Source organism: Rhipicephalus microplus, chromosome 1 (genome assembly GCF_043290135.1).
Source record: "Rhipicephalus microplus isolate Deutch F79 chromosome 1, USDA_Rmic, whole genome shotgun sequence".
Lineage (NCBI taxonomy): Eukaryota > Metazoa > Arthropoda > Arachnida > Ixodida > Ixodidae > Rhipicephalus > Rhipicephalus microplus.
In genome coordinates this window covers 167,761,560-167,789,246 of record NC_134700.1, presented here as the reverse complement: position 1 = coordinate 167,789,246, position 27,687 = coordinate 167,761,560, and the positions used below count along the sequence as shown (strand labels likewise).

General features: G+C 45.0%; 1 protein-coding gene across 1 annotated transcript in view; it reads left to right on the top strand.

The window, feature by feature from the left end:
• The window catches only part of LOC142765987 (uncharacterized), a 122,694-nt gene that overhangs the window by 44,607 nt on the left and 50,400 nt on the right, over positions 1 to 27,687 (top strand). The window contains exon 2 of the mRNA XM_075867798.1: positions 592 to 889. Coding sequence (XP_075723913.1) covers positions 592 to 889 — 298 coding nt within the window. The remainder of the gene's footprint in view (positions 1 to 591; positions 890 to 27,687) is intronic.

The following is a 27,687-nucleotide window of genomic DNA, read 5'->3' as shown; positions in this document are numbered from 1 at the left end:
AGTTGCCTATTATCTTGAAGGCGAGAGCCGACCCGACAAAAAATGTTAACCGTATTTTAAGAGGAACTATCGTGATATGAGCCATTGAAGTGCTGTGTGTAAAGGACGTAGTATAGTGCACACATTATGGTTTATTACGTCGTTGTTGCAATAATGCACAGCCAACATCAGCAAATGTTTGCTGACAGTAGACGATATCAACCAAAAATCAGCCAGAATTAAGCTACAGCTTGCAAGTGCTACGAGCAGTTACGATAGGCTTCGTTGTTGTTCTGGAGTCACACTTACAGCAATTGAAGAAGTCGTACCAGAGCTCTTCGATAAGGACTTTGTTTATAGGGTGCTAGTTAGATATGTATTGAGTTGTACTGCGCGCTTATTTTTTATATTGCTTGATTAAAATTGTACTACTCGAACATACAAGAAACTCGAGATCAGAAAACGTTTTTCTTTCTCTAGTACTGACTCGCAGAGTTACCTGCGAAAGCCTCTGACCATCTCGTTTACTTACACAAAAAGTACTTCCCATTTCCATGCCTAACAGGCTCCTGTCCTACGCGGTGTCCACAACAGTTGTGTTCTTTTCTGCAGGTGGTGTACCGCGAATGGACTTGCGCCATGCTGGTGCCCGTGTTCGGTCCCACGGCGGCCGATGCCGGTCGCCGGAAGACCGCCGACGGCGGGTTGCCAGCACAAGCAGCCGCGGCGGTGCCGTCGACGACGGCGGCGGCGGCGGAAGGGAGCCTCGCCCAGCCGCCGCCGCCGCCTCCTGCACCGTCGCCGATGAAGCCGTGCCGCGAGTTCTGCCACCGCGTCGAGGAGCAGTGCCCTTACTTCCACCCGACTGCCAGGGAGCAGTACGCGGGGGAGCCCGTATTCATATGCATCGGTCAGTCCACGCTCTCACTTCCGTCTCAATTCAGTGCTTTCGATACTCGGCGGAGCTGCTGTTTAAGCTTTTTTAGGGGCGAAGCTCCTCAGGGCGTGGGCTGTGCGTTCCCTGTAGCCTGTATGTAGCCACCTCTAGTTTAGTTCTTGCAGTGTTCACTAGATGGCGGTACCGTCCCCTGTATGTAGCCACCTCTCGTTTAGTTCTTGTAGTGTTTACTAGATGGTGGTACTTGTAGCTGATGATGAAAAGATGCAAGATGTTATAAACTAGAAAGCGGTACTTGTAGTTGATGAAAGACGCGAGATCTTATAAAATAGGAATGATGTCACATATGGTGCGTGTCATTGGTTGAAGGCAATCGTTCGATTTAGTGCGGCGACGTACGCTAGGGGGAGCGATGTAATAAAATCGAGTATGCAAAATGTACAGAGGATTCATGGTTTACCAGGTTTACCTCCGGAGCTTCGCCCACTCATCATCATTCACTTCGTGGATATGGCGGAATTTTTTGTTATTGTTCTGTGTGCGGCGTTCACGAAATCCCGGCTGATGAGCGCCGCTGAAAAGGGATATGTACCAAGCAAGTCCTAGCGTAGCAGTGCTATGCATAGCAAACTATCATAGCGGTGTGTAAAAGCGAAGTAAGGGAATGGAGATACGGAAAAGCACAGCAAAGCCATGTATAGTACAGTGTAACATAAGAAGTGATGGGAAAGGATAGCGAGGGTGAATATAAGGGAATCTACGTACATCGCGAAGGGTGGGATAACCCTTTGCGATATATGGTGTAGTACAGTTTAGTATAGTATAGTATATTATTATTAATATGTGCAGTACAGTATGTACAGTATGTAAAGTGTAGTGAAGCAATGAACGAGAAAGGAAGGTGAGGGTGAAGATGGGGGAAACGATGAAAGGCAGGTTAAAGCATGGTGCCGTCTTGTGTAGTTCGTATAGTATAGCATGGGTGGTAAGGGAAGTGAATTGAAGAGGTCAGAAAAGAAGAGGGGAAGGCCGAGTGCTCCTCAAACTTCGTAGCTCTAGTGCCTGGATGTTCCAGTTTTTTTTTATAATTAATCTTTCATTAAACAATGAAAAAGAAGGAGCCACTGCACGGAGGTATCATGACCACGCGAATGACTGCTTACAACGACACCAACAGATACTGCGTAGGACGTAATCCACTTAAAGATAGAAAAAAAGAGTTATACAAGACAAAATTGGTACTTGTTGATTGCTTGTTCAATGGTGAGTTGAAACAGCTGCAGCGGTCGCACTTCGATGGAAGAAAAAAGCTAGAGACCTGTGCATGCGCAATGTCAGGGCACGTTAAAGAACTGCAGATGGTGAACATTCCCGGAGCCCTCTGCTATGGTATGTCTCATAATCATATCATGCTTCTGGTATCGTAAAACTCCTGATATTATTATTAAAAGTGAATTAATAGGAAGGTCCAGAGTTAAACAGTTTTGGCGAGAGAAAACAAGCCTATGAGAAAATGGAACAATGGTAAAATGAGGTATTGTACAGAATTCGATCAAAGTACAGTGAAATGAAACAATGTCACAACATCTTCATAAAACCATCTCCCGAGTAGCACGACTAATTGGACCTTAATAAAGTTCTTTCATCCATCTAACATATTGTAATCATATACTTGTGATGTCAACACAATTTTCGTAGTAAGCTATTTCGCGAATAGGTTGCCTTCTATGGCAGAATTTGTTTTCCGTAGTTAGTACGATTTCATGTTACTGCTCTCTCCTATAGCGTGCCGTGAAGCACCTAAATTTCTTTAAGGCACTGCACCGTAAACGTACCAGCACGCATCATACGTGTGCTTTCCGTATGTAGCTCAAGCAAATGACAGTTATATTTATCGCAGATTGTCTGAACGTCGCTCCTTTTCCTTTATTTTTTTTTCCTGTTGCAGGAGAATCTTATGGGTGCATAGAGAGGCGGTGACCACGCGCAAAGCGCCTTGAAATCTGATTTAAAACATGCATATATGCTCGTCCCTCGAAGTGTTCTACGCTAACACTGCTGCGCGTAGTGTATGACGCACGTACCGACACAGTATGACGTGTGCGCTGTATCTCGCTGTATGATAGCATATATAGTGATATGCATCTGCATTTCTACACCTCTGTCTATTCCTGCCTCTTTCATTTCCCTATGATCTCGATGAGGATATGAACAAACTTTTCAGTAGAACCCTTTTCTTCTTCATTAATTAAATAATAGTTTTTTTATTATCTGGTATATGTGGAGACGCTGCCGTCAAGTAATAATTAAAGTACTCAGCGCAAAATAAACTAGACAGTGAACACAAGAGACGAGGACCAGCGCTGACTTTCAACTGATTTTATGCCAAGACGCACGTATATATAGGTTACAAGATTACATGCTTATCCAAGAACATAGGGAAAAAAAAGCAAAGAGACTGCAAGAAACCACGCTGAGCAGTTTATAATGAAATACAAACTAGCCCAATTCCGCACTTTACTGCAATGCTGTCTGGTAAACCAGGATTTTACTACGGCGGACGACAATGCGGCCACAAAAGCGAAAGTAGTGCAAGCTATGGTGTAATTTATTCCACAACGACAAAAAAAAAAAAAAAAACCTCAAGGGTACTGAACGCTGGACGAGTTGGTAATTCGAAACTACAAAACTGTGAAGAAAACCTCCTGTGTCAAGTGTCTTCTGTTACCGCACTTCGTTTACCGTCCTCTTCATGCCAGCGATTTCATCGCTTTTGTTAACGATATAGTGTGTGTCGTAAGTCGTCTTCTTGACACTGTGGCTACACGTTTTCTTTTAATTATAGCGAACATGTGATTTGTACATAACAAGGACGGTTTCAGTGAATAAAGTAGGGTATAAGATACGCAGCCCTGACAAAGTTACGCAGTGTTTCTCTGGCACAGACCACAACTTTCAATAGTGTATGATCAAATCTTATATTTGTGCATGCACGCGCGTGTGTGGTTGTGTGTGGTGTTTGTGTGTGTGTTATAGAAAAAATAACTACAAGAATGCTTATAAGACGCGCGCCTGGTTTACTGAACTACTCATTTATGGGACGGTTGGTGGATAGTAATATGACACGGAGAGGACACGAAGGGTGCCGCTCCATCCGAAAGAACAAGTTCACGCCGAATTTGGTCAATAAGATCTGCAGAGGTCATGTTTTCACAGTCAAGTGTTTATATCTTGGCAGGACTCTTCACTTCGAAAATGCACGTAAGGTCTACGAAGACATGCAAAATGTGACAAGCACATCTTGCATTCACTTCGCTATTGGGGTCGTCACACACGCACAACTAACATACTTGAAATTAAAAAGGCTGCAGTAGCTGAGGTAATGAAGGTCGTATAGTGCCGTTCTGTGTCCTATCGACCACTGAGAGACAATACCTACACATACGGCTAATGTCTATAGTACTATATAGCATGCTTTTTGTGAGGTATTACTGTGCTACAAAAGAGCCAACTTACAAAAAAAAACAGATTTCATTTCTTTGTTATAGGAATAGGTGAACCACGAAAGTGAAACGTTTTCATACAGATGTAGTTTAATGTACATAAATACAAGAAAGCTTACAATGTAAATTGGTGTTTGACAGCCACAGAATCGCTTAATGAGGATGCATCCACGCTGACGCTTAGTCATAAATAATGATCCTGTCGACTAATGCCCTGCATTAATGATTAAACAAACCCTTAAATAATAGATGGTTGTGGTAGCTCTAGTAGATCACGGTGAGAGCGCAACCAGAAAAAGCAATGCGACAGCCAGAAAAGCGTGACTAATTGGACGCCGAACTTGGACTAAAGTGGCCAAGTCGCGGCACGCTGGAGTTATTGAACACCACTGCCTGAACAACGGGACACGAAACGAGCGTCGCGCCTATCCTATGGCTGGCCGAGATGATTCGCGGGGTGAGCGTAATTTGGTACGCGTAGCTATATCCAGGTGGCATAGGCGCGTTCTAGAGGTTGCAGAGATATGTTTGGTATGTATGGATGCTATGAGCGTCGCCGACGCTCGTTGTAAGGTTGGGGTGGACGCTTACAAACGACGCGTTGAAGGAACTCCTCGCGGATTCCGTGGTCATGATGCATTGCTTCGCTTCACCAAGAACGCTTTAAGAGGGCAGTGGTAAATATCAAAGGCGTATTTTTTAAAGTATACAAAGCATGTGATCCGGGCGCAACGGATGGAGCGACTAGCATCGGTTGTTGCGGACTCGGGTGTCATGGGTTCGGCTCCCGCTGATGGAACTTTTTCTTGACTTCTCATCATGCGTATTTCTACGTCATTTCTGTGACGGGAATAGGTTACTGAAGTCTCGGGGTACCCCGGTAGAAAACACTCTCGTGTCAGTATATCTGACTGGTCGAATTAATTAATAATTAATTTAAAATTGAGGTAGGTAATAAAATAGATCATTGTTTCATTATTGAACAATTTGATTCATTCATTCTGCGGTCATAAGCCGAAAATATTAGAAAAACAAGAGAACTAACGTCATTATTTGGGATGTTAAACCCTGTGTATTCATACTCCTGTAAAGCGTGCTTTGTCTGTAAGTTACAGGTGTGCTGTAAGTGAGTCACCTCACAAAAATTTTTGAATGGATGATTTGTTAGTCAATGGATGTATGACTACACCAGCAGGAAATTCAAGAAATGAGATAAAGGGTTCATTATTATTTCACACAATCACTTATCAGGTGAAAGATAGAAGATGCGTTAAATGGAGGGACCTGATATTATTCAGAATAAAGCAAAATATCTGTTTAGTCCTTTAAAGCATGTTTTGCCTGCAAGGTAAGTCTGAACTTAGGCAAGAGAGACGCACACGGGAAGATGTTTGCTTGAAGGGATGTGAGAACGCCGAAAAGATAATGTTGCCGGAGCTAATGTTTCTACGGGTGTACTTGTCTTCGTAACGGCAGGAATCGTTGTCGTTTTCTTCACGAGGAAGACTACTTGTCATAACACTGACTGCATTGGTATCCTTTTAATTAACACATCACTTCTGTACTATAAGCAAGACAACTCACAAAACATGTCTCAAGGGTTCACTGGCTCACACATGAATGAATGAATGAATTCATTCATTCATTCATTCATTCATTCATTCATTCATTCATTCATTCATTGAGTAAAGACGACAGGCGTCAGACACAGGGAATGGTGGTCTTTGAATACCATGCTAGGCCCCGTCGATTACTCCAACACGAAAACATCCTGTTTATTGTCTGAAACGCGTTTTCGTGTGATGCACAGTGCCCACAGTAGCGCTGCAGGTATTTCGTTTTTTTTTCTGCACCTTCCTGAAATAGCAGTTACACGCACCGTTAGTAATGTTTTGGCTCTTATAAAGCGTGGTTTGCCTCTGGAGTATTTTGTTTGCTAAACAAAACAACATACGAAACATGTTTGACTGTCTGATCGACTGATAAAATAATAAGTTACCCAATAATTTATCAATTAACTAGTATTTAATTATTTTCTTGATAAGTGATTATTATTCACTCATTATTGTACTTATTTTAGGGTCAGTCATTTCGCGAGCGAAGGTGTGGAAGTGAACCAGGTGGGGGAAACCAACATCCTTTAGTAGCAGACTAGCTTTTACAAACTCAACTTCAAAGAGCAACGCAACTGACGTTTCTTTAATAAAATTGTAAGGTGCATTTTGTGCGTAAATTACTCGTGCATTGTTTGCGAGGTGACATGCAAACTACATCTGATCTGCTGACGAATGAATGAATGAATCAAAGTGAGTGACTGAGTGAGTGAGTGAGTGAGTGAGTGAGTGAGTGAGTGAGTGAGTGAGTGAGCGAGCACTATGGCGTACTGTCAGCTTGTCTTCTATTTCATTTCTCTAAGGCGGTCAATAAAAACACCGCAGTCATATGCAGGCTACTGAAATTTCATTTTATTACTGTTGTAAACCAAGCTAATCATGTAACAGAAAAATATGGAGCTCGTCACACAGCTTAGAAACACGTTGCTTCTGAGCACAAGTAACAAAAAAGTGTCGCAGACTAATCGCTGTTCATGATGAAATTCACCAGTCAAACCGTTCATGACGTGAAAAAAGTCTGAAGTTGTTTTTTAGGCGTACTTGTTACCTTAGGCATGACTGAGGGAGTATGTATGTGATGACAAGCATATTATAAATGTTAGCATGTCACTTGTAAACCACTGTTTGATGAACAGGCATGAAAGCAATCGATGAAAAAAAAAGCTAGAGAAAGTGCTGACCAATATCAGCAAGCGACACTTCGTGCTTGTCGACCGGCCGAGAAGAACCGTTACTAGTTTCAATTACTCGCGTATTCACGTGCCAGTGCAGAGAGGGGGGCATGTTTATGATACATGTGCATGTTAATGGGCAATTTTTTTTTCAAGTTTGCTTCACGACATGACCACTACCACGCGAGGTCATATTAAGTATTATTCACGCAATTTTCAGAAATGCTGAATCATTATTTCAAGTGCAAGATGTGTCCAAGTTATTCGTGCCGGCGTCGTCTCTTCCTTTGTCCTTGTCTATTTTTTGCGCTCTTTTTACATCCCAAGCATGAACCACCAACTAGTCCAACTTTCGCTATTATCGCTATTGTCGTGCCGTTTGTTTTCGATAAGAACTCGTGATCCGCTTGAAAAGAAAAGCATACAAACGTGCTAATAGCAGTGGCAATCTAAAATAGAGAAAGAATAACAAACCTAGCTGACTCTGCTTAGTCTAGCCAATACGTAATCGCTCACGCAGTTTTCCTTTTCCCGCCAATTGTAGTCAGCACAAGTTGTCAAGGGGACTCAAATTCTCTCGCCGCACTGATTTGTTTACGTAGACAAAACGCATTGGTAGTGGCCGTAAAAAATACGTTTCGTGCACGCGTTGTTCCGACGACGATGATGATGATGATATGTCGGGTTTAACGTCCCAAAACCACCATATGATTATGAGAGACGCCGTAGTGGAGGGCTCCGGAAATTTTGACCACCTGGGGTTCTTTAACGTGCGCCCAAATCTGAGCACACGGCCCTACAACATTTCCGCCTCCATCGGAAATGCAACCGCCACCGCCGGGATTCGATCCCGCGACCTGCGGGTCAGCAGCCGAGTACCTTAGCCACTAGACCACCGCGGCGGGGCGCGTTGTTCCGACGAGATCCGATATAGAAATTCTGTGGGTTCTGATTGAAATGTGCCCTTCTGTAACTTGTCGGGGTGTGTTACCGCCCACCCCATTACCCTCAAGAATTCGTGGAAAATTTAAATGATTCTTTAAGCGCTATCCAGGAGAAATACCCAGCATCACCAATTATTCTAGGTGGTGATTTTAATTACCCTGCGGTGGATTGGCAATCCTACACACCCCTGGGCGGTACAAGAAAGAACGAACGCAAGGAAATTTTAGATGTGCTTTCTTTATTTGATATGCAACAAATAGTTTGTGAATGCACACGTGGCGATGCCATTTTGGATCTGGTATTAACTACCGAGCCGGGAAAAATGACTGTCCGTGTTTTGGAATCTATTAGTGATCATAATGTTCTCCACTGTGAATATGCATTAAAAAATAACAAACCTGGGCAGCCAAAGAAAACTATCTACAGTTACGCACGCGCAAATGTTGATCTTATCCTCCAAGAGTTGTCATCTTTTTGCGTTGAATTTTTGTGCACAATGCGTAACCGCAATGTTAATGATAACTGGATCTGTATCAAAAACAAACTAGTCGAACTGAAGCATAAGCACATCCCCAAGGTCGAAATCGTTTCATCAGCTCAAAGCGCATGGTTCACGTCACACGTAAAAAGAGCAATAAATAAGAAGAAACACTCGTGCTCAAAAGCCAAGTCATCTAACTCGGATGGTGATTGGGAACGCTATCGCGAAGCATCAAAAAACTGCAAATCTTTAATTCAAGATTCCAAAGAAAAATTTTATAATAATGATATTGTCAGCCTGTTAAAAAAATAATACAAAAAAATCTGGAATATAATTAATCCCAAACGGAACTCACAAGTGAGTATAGATATAGTCAAAGAAGGCGAATTACTTTCACCATCCAAGGTTGCGACCGAACTTAACTCTTTCTTTAGCTCTGTTTTCACCGATGAAAGCCCACTACCACTTGAACTTCAACCAGCTTCTATTTTGACTTTTATGAGTGGCATTACCATCACACCAGAAAGAATTGAATGTGTGATTGATCGACTTTCGAATAATTCCGCCCCAGGACCCGATGGCATTTGTCCAAAACTGCTCAAAATGACTAAACCAATTATAGCCTGTATCTTAGCTGCCATTTTTCAACTGTCACTCGACACCGGTATCATACCGGATGACTGGGAAATCGCACGCGTCGTCCCCGTATTCAAATCCGGCAACCGATCAGAACTATCAAATTATAGATCGATCTCCTTAACAAGCATACCATGCAAAATTCTAGAACCTATCATATCATCAGCCGCTATGACGTATCTTACAAAGCACAACTTTTGTTATATTCATCAGCATGGATTTCTTCAAGGGCGTTCGTGTGAAACCCAATTATTTGAGCTTGTAACCGACCTACATCAGGCCGTTCATGACTCATCCCAAATTGATGCCATATTTATCGACTTTGCAAAAGCATTTGATAAAGTAACCTATAAACGCCTAATGATGAAACTTGCCCAGCTTAACATAAACAGCAGCAAACTCATTTGGATTGCAGCATTTTTAACCAAGCGCTATCACTACGTTTCCGTAAATGACCACAATTCCCACTTAACCGAAGTCTAATCAGGAGTGCCTCAGGGCTCTGTACTGGGACCAATTTTATTCTTGGTTTACATTAATGACGTAGGCAATAACTTGAGTTCTAACGTTCGGTTATTCGCCAACGATTGCGTAATTTACAGAAAAATTAACAGCTCTGAAGATTCTAATACTTTACAGACCGACCTGGATAATATTGTTAACTGGTGCGAGGATTGGCAAATGCAAATAAATGCTTTCAAAACAAAAGCTATGACATTTTCTAGGTCTACTAACATGCATCTAAATTCGTATTCTATTAATAACACAGCTATTGAAAACGTTTCTACGCTAAATTATCTGGGTGTCTATTTGTCGTCCAACCTTACACGGAATGAGCACATTGATGCTATAATTTCCAAGGCAAGTAAAACACTCGGTTTTATGAGACAAAATTTGTATTTAGCTAGTCAGTCAACTAAACTTTTAGCTTATACTTCATTAGTTCGATCCAAACTCGACTACGCGTCTATTATTTGGAACCCAAACCAGGCATACTTAACAAACAGACTGGAGGCCTTGCAAAATAAAGCAGCACGTCTTATTACTAAGAACTATTCCCGCGCATATAGCATAACTGCCATTAAAGAATCTCTACAGCTGCCCTCCCTGGAAAAACGAAGAATACTAGCATTACTATGTCACTTCCACTGGCTCTATCATAGTGCGTCGTCATTTGCTGCATCGCATATCAAACCTGCCCATCGCATTTTTCCGCGTCTAGATCACCCTTTCAAAGTCCTCCCCTTGTTTGCCCGTACTAATCTTCGTCAATCCCCGTTGTTCTTGGCCATCTTTCATTGGAATCGATTACAAGAAGATATTGCCACAATTCATAATCACGATTTGTTTGTAAGCCACTTGAAGCGATTTTTATTATCAGAGCCATGAACCATGTACTATGTGTGCTCGCTTTGTATTTCTTTTCCATTTATTTTTGTTCGTTTGTTTGCTTTTCTACCGTTTTCTGTCACATGCCCGCTCTTGACTGTGTTTGCTCTTGAATTGAAATGTACTCAACACATTGTTCTCCCCCCCCCCTACGTAATGCCCTTCGGGGCCTTTAGGGTATCTGAATAAAAAATAAAACACCCGGTTCATTCTATACTTAGCTAAAGCCAATGACCTAGCTTCACTTAAAGTCGTAATGGTTCCTTGACTCAGTCCCGTACATTTTTTTGCTTTTTGTTTTACTTATTACCGTGCTCTTTGCAAACTACTACCCATTGAAATATCGAAATTGAGGTATGAGGTCCATACGATGTAGCTTCACCACAAATCACATACACCGTAAATTTTTCCTGCGGTGAATGGCCGGCTGTGAATTGTACGGAAAATTTAGAGGGACAGACGGCTGGCCAGAATGTGTGATTAAATCATCGTGGAAATGAAAAGAGCATGGAATAAGGTGGCATACTCCAGCGTGTTTTCTCCCGCTGTGTCAAAGATATATATTTTTAAATCGTGCCCAAGGTGATCGGAAACCATTTTGTTGCGCAGCCAAGCGGAAGAGCCTTGAAGCTGTATTATGGAAAGTAGAGTCGATCACTTTGCTGAACGTTCTCGCGTTGTCTGATTGACGCTTCCGTGCATGCTAGTCTTCAAAATTAGAGCATGTATGTTTTCATCCAGCCCCGCTCAATTCTGTGCTGCTGACGACGTAAAAAGAGTAGCACGTGAAAAGCGGCGCTGCTGTCGCGGCCGCTATTGGACCTAATCGAGCGGGGGCGCATGCGCACGGAGTGCACGCATGCGCAGTAAACCACCGCGCTCGAACACGAACCGCCCGCGTGTTCACTGTTTGCAGCATGTGCGCATACTTCATATTCACTGCAGGTAGAAAAACTCTAATACATGTTTTTTTCGCGGGGTTTTCCATTTTACCATTCCGGGATCAGACTCACGGACGGGTAAAATTTCCTTCCCGTTAAAAAAAGAACAGCACCATAAAATGTGGTTGTTATTTCTTTTCGAATGATTCATGCATCATTTAAGAAAGGCGGCTAAGTTTGTCCGTTTTTTAAACGGATCAAAGCTTCATTAGGCAAACGCATACACCCATTGAATCAAAAGTTCTTTGTATTCGTCTTGTTATATTGAACATATTCAGCATCAATCACGTAATGAAAGAACGTATTTTTGTTGTAGGTAAAGCTAAACCAGCGGAAAACAAATGACAATCACCCCAATGTGGTTCCTTTATTAACTCGATAGCGTTAGATAGCTCGTGTCGCAGGAATTCCGCCGTCGGCGTCGGCCCGTTGGTTGTGAGCGAAAAATTGTCCGTGAGCGAAAATGCTTGTTACAGATATCGCCACGGGAGGCCGTGGCTTGTCCACGCGTGCGCGCGCGACCACACTGAAAAAGCTGCGAATTCGAAGAAAAAAAAAGAAAAAAAAACTGCTCAAGGTCATGAGGTGCGGATGATGTAGTTCCTTTGCTCCTGCCATCTCTCCCTGTTTAGCTTCCAGCGCTTTCGTCGCGACGAGAGAAGGGAGAATGCAATTGCAGCATGCGACAAACCTTTGTACCTCTACTCGCACTGGACTAAACTTTTTGCGGCGTTGAATTATTGAGGCAATAAGCTATTCTAGTGAATTGATTCCATGGTTACTTGAACAAGCGTTTCAGGGCCCCTTTAACGCATTTTGGTCGACAGGTGTCACGACGAAAACGAGCCCATTCGGCGATTTGTAGGCGCATTTCGGAGGCCTCAGACAACGTCGAAAAATGCCAGGATAGTGCAGCCATCGCCGCTAAAAACATAAAATAACTTTCAAACAGTTCTAAAGATGGACAACTATGTACATCTGGCGGAAAACATATCATGCATTTCCCGAGGCGTTGATCAAGCAAACAGCAAACACTATATAATGGGCTGCCATCTGTGAGGCATTTGCAGACTCTTTATGGCCTCCGAGATGGCAAGCGCGCGGCGTGTATCTTAGAGGTCATGCGATTCTTGATTTAGATCAAAAACGTGTATGTACCATTCACGCGCGCGCCTGGTATAATCTACTGTGTGCGTGTGTGTGTGTGCGTGCGTGTGTATGTGTATGTAACAAAACATATTATTAAGTATGCACTTAGTGGTTGAAGGGTGCACTAGGGGCTGAATTTTGCTATCGCGTTCAACTCTTGAAGGCGGAGCTTAAGGGTCCCCCAATTTTTTCGCAGTGGCTTCATAATCGACTATACTTCAAATTTGCAATGCACGAACGACGCCCCTTCATAACCCCCATAACTTAAAGCTCACTTTTTAATAAAGGTGATGCCCTCGCACATCTTTTCCTGATTTGTTTATGTAACACCATTATTTATTACACTGCTTAACATCACTTTGTGATTTGATTACTTCATGCACAGCTAGGGTAGCTTGAGCTTTTTGGTTATCAATAGTTAATCGAGAAACAGCTCGAAGGCAAGGACAAGACAGGCTTCAAACAGACGTCTGCATATAAAGCCTCTCTTGTCATGTGTGCCGTTTCTCAAATAAATTATGAATTGCTGCTTAGTGAATCGTGTCTTGTTTCGTCGTTTGCCATGTCATATAAATTGCACAGCGTTTCTGAAGCGCCGCACAACGCGATCCGCCAGAGAATCACTGATGGTGTGTGATCGCAGACTACATACCTTGGAGCGAACGAGTGACCACTGTCTCGGTAAAAGAGCCAAAAGGAAAGCGGTGGAGGGCAGGCGCCAATAATCTGCGAAATGGGAAGAAAAGAATGGAACAAGAACAGCACGATGAGCCCTATGGAATTGGATTTAGGGAAAGTGGCAAAAAAAACTAGGGATCCGTGTTTTTAGGTGCGCCTCCAGTACACGTTAGTTTGTTGAAAAAAGAGAAGTGCTGCCACAGTAAGGCCAGATCGCGTTTATTTATAATCTATCTATCTATCTATCTATCTATCTATCTATCTATCTATCTATCTATCTATCTATCTATCTATCTATCTATCTATCTATCTATCTATCTATCTATCTATCTATCTATCTATCTATCTATCTACCTATCTATCTATCTATCTATCTATCTATCTATCTATCTATCTATCTATCTATCTATCTATCTATCTATCTATCTATCTATCTATCTATCTGTCGGCCTGTCTGTTGGCCTGTCTGTCTGCCTGTCTGTCTGCCTGTCTGTCTGTCTGTCTGTCTGTCTGTCTGTCTGTCTGTCTGTCTGTCTGTCTGTCTGTCTGTCTGTCTGTCTGTTTTTTTCCGAAAACGTCCATCCGTGTCTCACTGTTCACGAACCAAGATTAAACCAACAGTTTCACACCACAAGTCATGAATATAGATCATACCATTCTGAATCAGCAGGCAAACATTTTTTTACGTTATAGAAGCAAAGGAAGACGAAGAAGTGTGTTTTGAATAGGAGCTGCTTCTGCTAACTCCGGCGTATTTCAGTTGTAATTTAAGTCTGTTGATCAGTTTCCGCTGCTCCCTTGGAGGGGATGGAGACCACCCGGGGCGCCTGCCGGCACCAGCGGCGTCAGCGGCGACCGCCTCCAGGAAGCGGATGGGACAAGCCAGCGACAGCGACAGTGAAGATACTCATGCTTACTATCTCAGCAGTGAGGACTTCTCAGATGACGGTTTCCAACCTGTGCTAAGCCGCAAGGCGAAGAGAAGGAACATGAGGACATCCTCATCCTCAACTATTCAAACTGTAAGTGAAGCGCCAAAATCGAACGCTTATACCATCCTGTTTCTGCCTGCACTTCCTACCGTCAGCATGAAACGCCTTAACAGACAGTCTGTGTCGAGGTCTCTGGAAACGCTCGTGCCAAATGAGATCACGGACATTAGAGTGAACGCCAGAAAGAATATACTGGCTGTGGACGTTTTGCACGCAAGTGCGTTGGGCGTTCTGCGCAGTGTAACTGACTTGGACGGCAACCAGGTGCGCTCTCATGTTCCCTTGGGATGTGATGTAGTAACCGGCGTGATCTACGACATTGATGTCGCTATTTCCAATAAGGACTTACAGCTTCTTGTCAAGTCAACAACTGATACTCCAATTGTTGTCACCCGGCTAGGCAAGTCTCGCTGTGTGAAGATTGCGTTTAAGAGCACATCACTCCCCTCTCATGTGAAGGTGGGGTACTTCAGACATGCTGTGCGGCCTTTCATTCCGAAGCCTCTCCAGTGCCGTAAATGCATGAAACTTGGACATGTGAGCAGCGTCTGCGAGAATTCGGTGGTATGCCACCGCTGCGCCGAGCACCATGAAGCGGATAAGTGCGTCGCAACTGTCAAGAAATGCTCTAATTGCAATGGATCCCATGAAGCCACATCGAAGGACTGCCCGCGGATTCAGAAGGAAATTGCCATCTTGAAGGAGATGGTGCGCGATCACTCATCTCACCGAGAAGCCGCAGCTAAAGTCAGAAGGCGTCGTTCACGTCGACGTCGGTCTTCGAGGACGCCCGCTACCTCCTCGACACGATTGCGTGATCCCTCATCAGTACCACCTCCTTTGCCTCCCAGACCACATGCCGCGGGAAAGGCTGTAAAAGACAAAGCCAGTGAGCATACCCTGACTGCGACAGAGTGGCCTGCACTTCCAAGGGAAGCAGCATCAAGCGAACCGAAGGAGCTTCATGACGGCCAGTCCACGCTCCCGGTTCGAGATCTTTCCAACCAAGACAGGCAAGTGGCTGCAATCGTGCAATCATTAATTGCCACGATTCGCACGCTACTGAGCAGCATACAATCTCCGTCCGCTAAGAGTGCACTGCAAATACTGGATGCACTGAATCCAGTTCTTGCTAACTTCGTATAAGCACAATGGCTCAACAAAATCTCCACTTCCGCACTGAAGTTAAAAGTGCGTCGATTTTTCAGTGGAATGCCAGAGGCATGAAGTCCCGTATCTCGGACTTGCGCCAATTTGTTCGGGCCAATCAATTCCCTATACTTGTCATATGTGAACCAAACGTGTCAACGCCTTATAGATTGTCCGGTTATGAAGCTTTTTGTTCAGCCGCTTGCGAAGAACGTAGCAAAGTAATTGTTTACATTCGCACAGACTTGACTTATCTTTCGCACCCAATAAGTTCAAATGACGACAATCAGTACGTGTGTCTTCGTGTGAAGAAGAATGCAGTTTCGTTCACGCTTATTGGTGGATATATATCTCCGTCATCGCGATTTGACTGCGACAGATTAAAAGACATCCTAATGAGAACCGATGGGCCTTGGATCATAACCGGTGACTTCAACGCCCATCACATGCTTTGGGGGAGCACTAGGATGAATGCCAGGGGCCGGAACATTGTTACATTCGCTTCCGATTACGACCTTTCCATCATGAACGATGGTACCCCCACATATCTGCGGGGTCTCACGTATGGCAGTTGCCTTGACCTCACATTGGTGTCACGGTGCTTCTCTCACAAAGTTAAGTGGTTTTGCGATATTGAGACTCATGGGAGTGATCACATACCCACCTACGTGACGATCGATGGTATCGTAAAAAATTTCTCTTCCGGTGTTGCAATTGGCACTGACTGGTCGATGTTTGCATCGCGTGTTGAGAACGCTTGCCAAGAAGGCCTCGCCTGCAGCCTGGAAAATACCATAGTGGAAGCTATGCAAGCATCCAAATGTAAATTACCATTTTCGTCTAAAGTTACACAGTTTGACATCGAACTGGAAAAATTACGAGCTATACGAAGGCGTGCAGAACGACGATACAGACGCACAAGATCAATTTACGATCTGAGGGAAGCAAGGCGGCTCCAGAAAAAGATTCAACGACGCATTTACAAACTGGAGAGCGAACGCTGGAAAGCATTCTGCGAATCTCTAGACCCTCATAAACCGCTGTCATATATCTGGAAAACAGTTCGTGGTCTTCGCTCCTCTCCACAACAACGGCACCCTTTTAAAGCTTTGGCACTCCATCAGGGAAAAACAGAACTCGAGGTGGCTGAAGAATTTTGCACGAGAGTTGCCGGGAATATTGTGAACGAGAGCATCGACGCCGTGATCGTTCCTGAGACGCGATTACCAGAAATGGACATTCCGTTCACCATGGAAGAACTGGAAGGTGCGTTAGTCGCTTCTAAGCGCATGTCATCGCCAGGTCCTGATGGTATTACTTATAGTGCGTTGGGACACCTTGGACAAAAAGCTAGAAAAGAACTTTTAACATGCTTCAACAACTCCTGGCTCAGCGGCAGTGTTCCCCGAGAATGGAAAATTAGTCGATTAATACCACTTTTGAAATCGGGAAGATCACCATTGGACTTGACAGCGTATCGCCCTATTGCCCTCGCAAGCTGCCTCGGAAAAGTGATGGAAAGGATGGTTCTATTTCGTCTCGAGTGGTACTTGGAACGATACACCAAATACCCTTCTTGCATGGCAGGCTTTCGTCGGGGCCGCTCCTCCATTGACTGTGTCCTTGATTTGTCGACATTTGTTCAACAAGAAAAAAGTCGCAAGCGCATATCAGTGGCACTCTTTCTTGACGTGAAGGGTGCATATGATAATGTAGCTCACGATGCCATCCTCACTTCTCTCGCAGCGATGGGCGTTGGTGGACGAATGTTCCAATGGATAAAAGATTATATAACTAGCAGAGGTTTCTTTGTACAAACATATGAGGGTACAACTGCCCAACATTACACCTACTGCGGAGTACCTCAGGGAGGTGTTTTAAGCCCCACATTGTTCAATGTGGCCCTCATTGGTCTGGTGAAGGTTCTGCCAAAGTCGGTGCGCCTATCCATATACGCCGATGATATTTGCCTCTGGAGTGCTGCAGTTACTCGCCCTCAGATGCGTGCACGAATACAGCGGGCAGCAACACTCACAACAGCCTACCTTCAGAAACAAGGCCTAAATATATCAACTGTGAAGTGCGCGTTGATGGCGTTTACACGCAAACCAATGACGCCATACCCAGTTTACATCAATGGGCAGAGTGTCAAATATGCACGGACGCATCGTTTCCTGGGCATAATAATCGACAGAAGTCTTTCGTGGAGCCCACATTGTGCGTACTTGAAGAAGAGACTGCTATCTATTGTGCATATCATGAAATTCTTGTGCGGTAAAGCATGGGGAACTTCTGTGGCCTCCATGCTACAGCTGTACAGGGCCCTATTTCTGGGTCTATTGCGCTACAGCCTGCCGGTACTGACTAACACTTGCAAATCGAATACTCATTCATTGGAGAGTTTGCAGGGTCAGGCACTGCGTATCTGCCTAGGACTGCCCCGATGCGCTTCTACTTATGCCACAATCATGCTTGCCAAAGACCATCCGGTCAGGACATATATAGCTGTGGATTGCCTCAGAGCGCACATTCGACATGCTAGCCGTGTCCCCGACAACCACTTGGCCCTTCTACCTTCCGGAAGACCACGTGCTACGTTTTCAGACGTCATAGCCAAGCACCTAAACAGCATTTCATCTGGATATACGCCAGCTGCGAGAACGGCATGCCCTTTGTGGTGCCTCGACCAGCCGCAAGTACGTCTAGAAATTCCGGGAATCAAAAAGAAAAGCAGTCACTCCAGAGTAGCATTGAAGCAAGCAACACTGCTATTATTACATGAGTTGTACTTAGACCGAACGCAGATATACACTGATGGGTCCGTCTCATCCAGCAGCTCATCAAGTGCCGCTGTAATTCCGGCTGCAGAAATGACAATCAAATTTAAGTTGTCACATATGACTACATCTACGGCATCAGAGCTTGCTGCTATAAGGGCTGCTTTACAATATCTCGTTCAAGAACGTCCAGGAAAATGGGTCATATTCTGTGATTTGAAGGCAGCGCTTCAGAGTTTGCAGTCTGCCATGCGTAGGAGGAGCCATGACCAACTGGTACAAGAAATAAGACATTGCCATCATGAAGCTCTAGCACGAGGGCATGATATTATATATCAATGGCTGCCTGGACATATCGGTATTACCGGAAATGAACTAGCCGATGATGCAGCCCGCTCAGCCCATGAAGAAACCCGTGTAGTCCCGATTCCTCTATCAAGGAATGATGCAGCAAGACAACTTTACCTGCTGGCTCGAGATCTCACACGCACGTTCTGGTCGTCTACCAGCTTCCAAAGGTGTCAATTTTATGAACTGGATCCTTCGCTAAAACTAAAGCTACCATCACAACTTTCCCGCTCCGATGCGACACTGTTATGCCGCCTTTGGTTGGGTGTTGCATTCACAAAGGTGTACTCCTTTCGCATTGGTATGGCGGACACTCCTACATGCGACTACTGCGGAGATGAAGAAACCATCGAACACGTCCTCTGCAGCTGCGCTTGCTACGACACACAGCGATGCCAGCTACGGATGGTTTTGAATCGACTTGACCCCGGACCATTTTGTGTGCGGAAGATACTAGGACCTTGGGCATCTGCCTCAGTTGCGCAGAAAGCAACTAAAGCACTGCTTCTTTACCTTAAGTCAACAAACCTGAGCGACCGCCTGTGAACTGTGTGTGCTCACCGAGTGTGCTCGTGATTGTGTGTACCTTCTCATCTTTGTGCAACCTCTTTTCTCCCCTTTATCCCTTCCCCAGTGCAGGGTAGCAAACTGGATGTGCGTCTGGTTAACCTCCCTGCCTTTCCTTGTATCTTTATCTCTCTCTCTCTCTCTATAGAAGCAAAGGTGGTTAGGAAAGAAAATTTTCACCCAGGTGTACTAAGCTCCTTTTCTCCAATTTCCTCCAAGCCACTTGTGAGCCATGTTTTTCACTACTTTGTTCAACTTCTTTTCAATAAAGTAAAAAAAAGAATGTTTGTTCATTTTTTAGTTTGTTTTCTTCGTGTTTATTTTTTTTCTCCAGCTACGCGCGGCTTCTGCTTTGACGGTGTCACTTTGGTCGTCACTACGTTTGTGCTCGAAAGAGGACGCCATGCGACAGTTGATCTGAGATCGAGTGATAAAAAGGAGAGAAATACAGGGGCACAGACAATACGAGAAAGAAAAAGAGAGAGAGAGAGAGAGACTTTAGAACGAGTAGGAGGCTAAGAAAGGGTGTCCGACGAAATAGCAGGGGAATCGAAGAAGGAAAACTGGAACAGCGTGAGTGTGAGGGAGAGGAGTTACACCACTGAGAAAAGGCGAAGCAGGAAAGAAAAAGAAACTGGGGAGAAGCTGAACTTTCATTTTTTGTTTGTTCCTTTTACCATTTTTCGCTCATCGGCTGCTCTCTTCTAAGCGTACGTATTGATTAGTCTCCGCTTGCGGGGCCTGCAGTGGCGCATTGTAGATATATATACTTCCCTTTCCTTCCATTTTTCGTACGTTTCCTTTCTATCTCTCTACCGCTGTCCCTTCTTGTCTGTCTCCCAGTGAATTTCCACATCTCCATCGAAAGCCATGCAAGGGGGTTCTGCCAGCTTGCCCTCCTTTGCTTTCTTCCGGTCGTCTTTTCATCGCTCTCTCCCTCTCTTTCTTCTAAATCACCGCGTCGTCCCCGTCCGCACCGCTCCCTCGTGAAAAGGAGAGAAATCAAATCCCTCCCCCTTCCTTGAAACTAAACGACAAAATCAAACACAGAATCTAAGCTCTAATTCTTCTCTTTCTTTTCCCGTCACTGGTCGCTTTTTATCTTTCCGTCTTTCAACTTTGTGTCGATGCTACTGTTCCTCGTTTCACGGGCCGCGCTGCACGTTTGCTTAGCCTTTGCTGCCCCGCTGCCCTGCCTTGCTGTCATCGATGCCATCGTAACCGCCGATCACCTTTGACGATCGAGACGGCTACGTTTGTGCTCGCTTGGCGCGTGCGTTCTATACTCCCGCCTTTTTCGTTTCTGCTTTGCATCTCTCTGTATGTAGGAGCAGCAAAGGCTCGCTATAGTACTCTAGTAACTAAAAGAAAACGAAAAAAAAAAGGACTATACGCTCGCGTTTGCTCCCGATCTCTTCGAGGTTTCTTTTTCGTCCTTTTGTCAGCTCTTTCGTACCTCTTCGAACCTCTTCTTCCCAAGATCCGGTTCTGCCTGGGTACCCGTGTCTAGTATGCTGACGCACCTTATCCTTTAATCTTGCTTATTGCGAAGGAACAAACAAAGGCTATGATAAATAATTGAGATTCGCCTCGCAGCTATGCAGGTCGGATAATAACGAAACTTCGTAACCTCGGAGAAATTCGGGTAGGAAAGAAAATTTAAAAAAAAAATGCTCCTCTTTTATGTTTTGCTTTCTGCGCAAAACTCGATCTTGCTTGGGCGTGTCAATTAGAAGTGGAGCAGCACGGCACGGCAGTGAGGAAAGCGCGTGGTGCGGCACGGTCGAAACAAGGAACGAACTCACGCAAACAAGTTCAACGCTCGGCCCCACAAATTAGGGGGAAAAAAAAGAGAAGCATTAGCTGATGCTTTATTTGTTTCGTGCTTTATTTTCCCTCCATTTCTTTTCCGACGTAGAAGCAGTCGACCATACTCGAGGGTCACAGTACTTCGCGGCAACAACCGCAAAATTTACCAAGCTCTGACTTCGGTTTGGAAAAGGGTGCAAGCATCGTTCTCCCCTGATTCCCGCAGGCGCTCTTGAAAGGAGGCGGTGACGACCGGTTCCCCCTGCGCGAACGGGAACCTTCATTCGGGCGGCCACTCCTTTCTGGTTGAGTGTGTTACCACTTCGCGAAGCGGGGATACCAAATAAAGAAGCAAACAAAAAAAAAACACGTTCCGACATTACCGGCACGTGCATTTGCGCCTGGCCGGACTAAAAGCTTCCGTGTAACCACGCACTTCGTCGTATCAGGCTTACGGCACTTTAGCCTTTCCCATTGATCGCTTTCCTCGCAGAAGTTCCGGGCTTTTCAGGTTTCTCTGTACGATCTGCTCGGTCGCAATGAGTGGCATCGCGTCGTCGATGCTATGAAATAACAAAAAAAAGGTGTGGAATTCCTTGAGAAAGACGTCTCGCCGGACATCGAAACTGGCGTCGTCCGTGCCGACAGTACGATAAGCAAAAGCGCAGACGCCACTCCAAGCTGGCGGCTCCAACACAGTCAGAACGTTTGATGAAGGATATGTTTCTTTAGTATAATTCACATTCCCTTGACTCCGAGTAGGTCACGACTGATTATAGTTATTATTATTTTGATTTTTTTTCTGCGTTATTATGAGCCATGGTCGGGAATTTTTTCGATGTTTCCGGTGGTGCACCAGCTTTCAAATATGCGTAGCAAGCGGGCTCTGGGGAACTCGCAAGGATAGCTTCGATGTCGCAAACGAACACAACTAAGGTTTACAATAGAGAGAGGTGCGCAGGATTCTGCGTGTGTGTTCCGACCACCTTTATTCAGGTAAAAGATCATCGCAAAAAAAGTGTTATTGCGCCCTCTTCTCGGCAAGTCTTCTTTTTATCTTTCTCGCGTCCCTATCATCATTTCTGTGCGCTAAACTTTTCCTCTTATTGAACAATTTTGGCTGTCATCACTCAAAATGAATGACGACGTAGATTGCTTAAAGATGAGGCACCGAGGTGTACACAATGTTACGGTGCTCTCGAAGGTTGTCAGGTTATATTTCGGGCATGGTGGTCACCCTTTTGATCAAGGTAATAAGGCGAGACACTCGTGTACTTAGGCGCTGAAAGATCCCAGTTTGTCAAATTTTTTTATGGCCACCTCTAGGGGTGCCTAAGTCATACTGTGATTTCGGAACGTAAAGTCACGTCAACAATAATATTAATACTGCTGATAAAAAACTGCTTTATCAGGTAATCTCCACGCCTATGTGAAATGTTACGCAAAAGAACAATCACAGAACACATAAGCACTTATTATGTGTTGTGAGAGTCCAAGCATTAATGTATAAATGAACGCCTGTAGATAGACCACCAGACAGATCTATCTATCTATCTATCTATCTATCTATCTATCTATCTATCTATCTATCTATCTATCTATCTATCTATCTATCTATCTATCTATCTATCTATCTATCTATCTATCTATCTATCTATCTATCTATCTATCTATCTATCTATCTATCTATCTATCTACCAACCTACTAACCTAACAACCTAACAACCTACCTACCTACCTACCTACCTACCTACCTACCTACCTACCTACCTACCTACCTACCTACCTACCTACCTACCTACCTACCTACCTACCTACCTACTTCCATATACCTACCTAGCTACCTACATAGCTACACTCGCTTCCATTGCCTAGTGCGAAAGAAAAACGCAGTAAGTGCAATAAAGCGAATCAAGACAAAAAAACGAACACGAAATGAACCCGCAATGCAAAACCAACAAAGCTACACGAGTACTTGAGAAGAGAGAAATAAACAAAAACAGATGGCAGCCGAGATAAGTGCACAAGTGATTATATTGAAAACGAAAATGGTGGATTAAAGGGGAACAGTGCCCGTTTAAAATACGTTAAACAGGGTCGTGAAAGCTGAAATAGGGACGAAATGGCACAATAACGCCACTTAGCAGCAGCAGCTTATTATTTTGTCCTCCTTTCTCCCAACCTAGACCATCTTGGGTGAGCCCGTATTTCATTGCAAAGCACAGACCTGTTCGGCAGCTCCGAACACTTATCCCTTACTTTTCTTTTAGCACCGATTCTCTTTTATTTGTCTTGTTTCTGAAGAGTTCGCTCTCAGCACCCCCCCCCCCTCCCCAAGTGCTGGCGCAGCAGCGCTCGTATCATACCACCGCCATGTTCGCCCTCCGACGCCTCGCCATCATTGAAGATAAAAGCCCAGTTAAGCGCCACGTGTTCGGAGCTTTTTATTTATGTATTTTTCGTGCCTTGCTTGCTCTGTTGATTTTTTACCTCCCTTAATCCCCATCCACGCTTATGCTAGGTGCGGCCCTCACCTCCGCGTCTTCTCCAGCCGTTACCTCCATCACCTAGGCGTCATCCTCCGCCTTTTCCCCGTCTTCTCTTTTATTATGGCTATTAAATTTACGGGCACTCCTCCCAACGCTGGGCGAGCATTCAGAGAAGCGATGAGAGACCCCTAATATCGTCTGAGAGGCCGTTCTTTCTCATTTTTTTTTCTTATTTTGTCTTACCGCTTCTCCGGGACACCGTCACGTACTGGTTGTTCCTCGAAATATATAGATAATCGTAACTCTTTTTGTTCTTTTACCTTTCTCGTCCGTTCGACAGCGTAAATTGCAGTCCCCGCTCGGGACTATTTGCTTCTGTTCAGCCCGAGGAGCTATAGGGCCCGCGTCCGCGCGAATCTGCGTCCCCTAAATTTTCACCCCTAATTTGTGGTGTCCTCGAGTGTTTCGCGTTTGGGCAGGGCGCCTTGCACCTCGGAGCGGGACAGTGTGCCCTTATTGTGTCCACTCGTTATCTCTCGCTTTTCCTGCCCCTTTTCAAGTGGCTTTCTTTTTTCTTCTTTGGTGTTTGAGAGGGGTCAGTTCTTTATGCTATCAGCATGCACGCCCCCTGTGTTTTACGACTTTTCTTTTTTATACTTTTTTTCTTTTGTCGCTCGGAGACACCTTTCCCGTTCCGTAGAAGTGTGGCAGCTTGGGCTAGTTGGTATGGCATGACGATAGTTATAGCACGGGAACAGAACGACGACACAGAGACAAGAAGGACACGGAAGACACGAGCGCTTGACGATAGTTATAGCGCGAGAACAAAACGACGACACAGAGACAAGAAGGACACGGAAGACACGAGCGCTCGCGTCTTCCGTGTCCTTGTCTCTGTGTCGTCGTTTTGTTCTCGCGCTATAACTATCGTCGTTTCCCGTTCCGATTTATTTTTTTTATTGATATGATATATAAGGAAAAAAATCGGATCGGGAAACGACGATAGTTCCTTCGTCCACAGGTTGATTTCGTTGGTACTTGAGCTCACGCTCTCACCTCTCCTCCTCCGACGCCCCTAGTAATTACTCCATCATCTCGCATCGCTCCCGTGTTTTGTGTTGTCCCTTGCTTGTATGGCACACCCTCTCCCTCTCTTTCGCATTTTGTTTCTTTCTGTCTCTCTTTACTCGACACTTAACTCCGGATATTGAGATTAACTTCTTCAAAAATAATAACATTAAGGGCGAAGCAACAAAGAATCTCGTCGAGCCTGCGTGTATGGGCGTCGGAAGGATTTCCTTTTCTTTTTTTTTGGGGGGGGGGGGGAGTTGCAAGCTAGTGTTTGTTGCTTCGTGGTAGGTGAGGGGGAGCAACACGGGAGGGAAGTCCTTGCGTGGGTTTAGGGGGGCATATGCTCCTTTTACACCCCCCTGCCGACGCCCATGCATGCGAGACATATCATCGACACCGTCCATCATAAACGCGTATCGCATCACAAAAATGGGGTGCATCCCTCCATTTGCAACCAGTTCATAATCTGCCCATTATGAGCTGAAGTTTCGTCTTTACTTCTTAAAACGTAATGTTTCGCTTATCAGTGGTGCCCGAATACCCGACAATAAATACCAGGAGGCGCAAGTTTCTTATCTAAAACCAGAGACACGAACATGCATCTCTACGATGAAGTGATCTATATGAAACAGCACTTGTTGAAGCATTTATGCAAAGTGATTATGCGTATTCGCACGAGGGAGAAATCCCCGGAAGAGAGGCGAGGATGGCGCATCACGTGACAACGACGTCACGGGTAGTGTGTCGACGCGACCTTCTCGTGGCTCCTCGGAGGAGGAGAGGATCATTTCTCCGACCGGTCTAACGATCCCCGCGCAGCGGAGATGTAGCGGAATTTCACGTGGGTCTCTGGCCACATTGTAGCCCTCTCTCCTTCAGTGCCTGCAGAACACGGCGGCGGCTGTTATCACGCTCCAGACTTGCGTACACCGTGATGGCGAAAATGAACGACGAAGCAACTTTTTTTCTTTTTCTTCGTGGAAGAATATCTTCGCTGTCGTAAACCTAACCTAAAGAATGGTGTGTGGGTGTCGTTAGTCAAGCAGATGATGGAGCGCTGCCATCTCTATGGAGTGATAATTATTTTTGTTTTAAAGTGGTTATTCTGATAAGAATTGTGATATCGCCTGTTTTTGTTGTTGTTACTGCTGCTGCTGCTACTGCTCTGCTTGCTCAGCCTGATGGAGATGTCTTACTTTATAACAAGATTTTTTAACGGGCCTCTTTATTCAAGATTTGACGCTTAAAATATAAGCAGCCGTAAAATCTGAGAACTGCTTTTTATTTTCAGAAACATGACATACGTCACATTTTACTTTATCGGCTGCACTGATGCAGCGTAGTCTTAGGCTGAGTTCGCATAGTGAAGACAGAAGTGGTATTTTATTACCTTGTGTTTCGAAATTATTATGAAACGCTTGTACAGATAATTGTCAAATATTATTAGGCTAGATCTCTTCGGTTCTCGGCTGTTCTTCTGAGATAAATGTTATGATGGCACAATCTTCCTTAGAAAGCCAACTGAAATCGAGAGATACTGAAATTCCAATCTACCAACTCAACTTCCTATATACCGACTCAAATTCCTATCTACCGTATTTGACGTGTCAAAAAGGCTGTGAGCAATTTCGTAGTCAAAAAAAAAAAAAGCCGTTGTCAATGACGCTGCCCGGAATGTCGCTTTGTGCGAGTTCGTTTTTGGAAAAAAAGAAAAGCTTGTGGTGACGAGCCAAACCAAGGACAACGCCGCATCTGCGTTCCAGAAAAAAAAGACATATAAACAAGAAAGTTTCTAAAAACAAAGCGGCAGGGGGGGGGGGGGGGTGCGAAACGCGCACTTCCCTCAAACCACACCAGCACTTTCCTCACCCAAGAAACACCAGCGCTTTTCACCTTCTCCAGTCAAGACTCAACGCGGCTTTGAACCCTCTCTCCCCCCACCTTCAGGACGAAAGGGGGGGGGGTGATTTTAAATGAAAAGAAGAGAAAGTGAGCCCCGTAACTGTCTCTCAGGGGGAGGACACCTCAACAGTAGCTCACGAGGGATGCGGGTAGAGAAGGGAATAAAAGGATAGGATTAAAAGGTAGAGAGATAGAGAGGAAGGAGAGAGCGAGGCGCAGGGACAGGGAGCGACGGAAGTAAGGAAAACACAGGACAGAAGGACATGGTTGCATGAGTCCGAGGACGGGGCACCACTGGCGAGAGCTTTTGTCGCCAACAGGAGATGGCGTGGCTAGTCCAGTCGGCCAGAGCTACGCTGTCATCGTCGTAGGGGACCGGCGACAGGAGGTGGCGTAGGACCAACCCAGTCGGCCAGAGCTGCGCTGTCGTCGGATAACGCAAGGGCACAACCAGTCGGCACGGAATTCAGCGAGCGAGTCCAAGACGAAAGCTTGCCGATATCTATGGCTGAGGGTCAAAGAATTCTTCAGTGCTCCCGCTTCATTACATGATGGAGGCTCTGGCCGCACTGATATCCCCCACCGTTCGCCTCGCCCGTGTGATTGAGGGAAATTTGGGGGGACTTACTTCACCTGTTGACGTCACTATAGGCTCCGCCTTTATCCGCCGTGTACTTTTCTCTCGTGGGAATCCCATTTTAAGTGTACCGGTAGTGTATCGTGGAATGTATCATCGTGTATCCAGCGGTCATAACTGGTTGTGTCGCTGCAGTGAAGGCCGGCTTGCAGGAGACGACAGGGCCATTTAGACTGTCGGCCTGGGCATGTCCATATAAGTATGCATCTGCTTGCATCACTGGAGTGGTGCAGTACGCATATATACACACAAGATATTGCGGCCTTAAGAGCGAGTCTATGTCCTAATTTAAAAAAGTGTACCGGTGGTGAATGAAGCAGTAAAAAGTGAGGATTCACTCTCGGAAACACCAGCACACACTCCATGCTTCACCGCTCTCTGGGTCTCGCGTTTTGCTTTGGTTCATTTCTTTACTGCCATGCTCTCGTTACCCTGAATACTGTTCTATCCTTGCCGAGGTGTTAAGCACCAGTGTAGGCCACGCTCCGCAGTTATCATAATCACCCTGACATCCCTCGCAGCTCGCAAGGCAGGCTTGAAAGTTATAATGGCAGGACTAAAA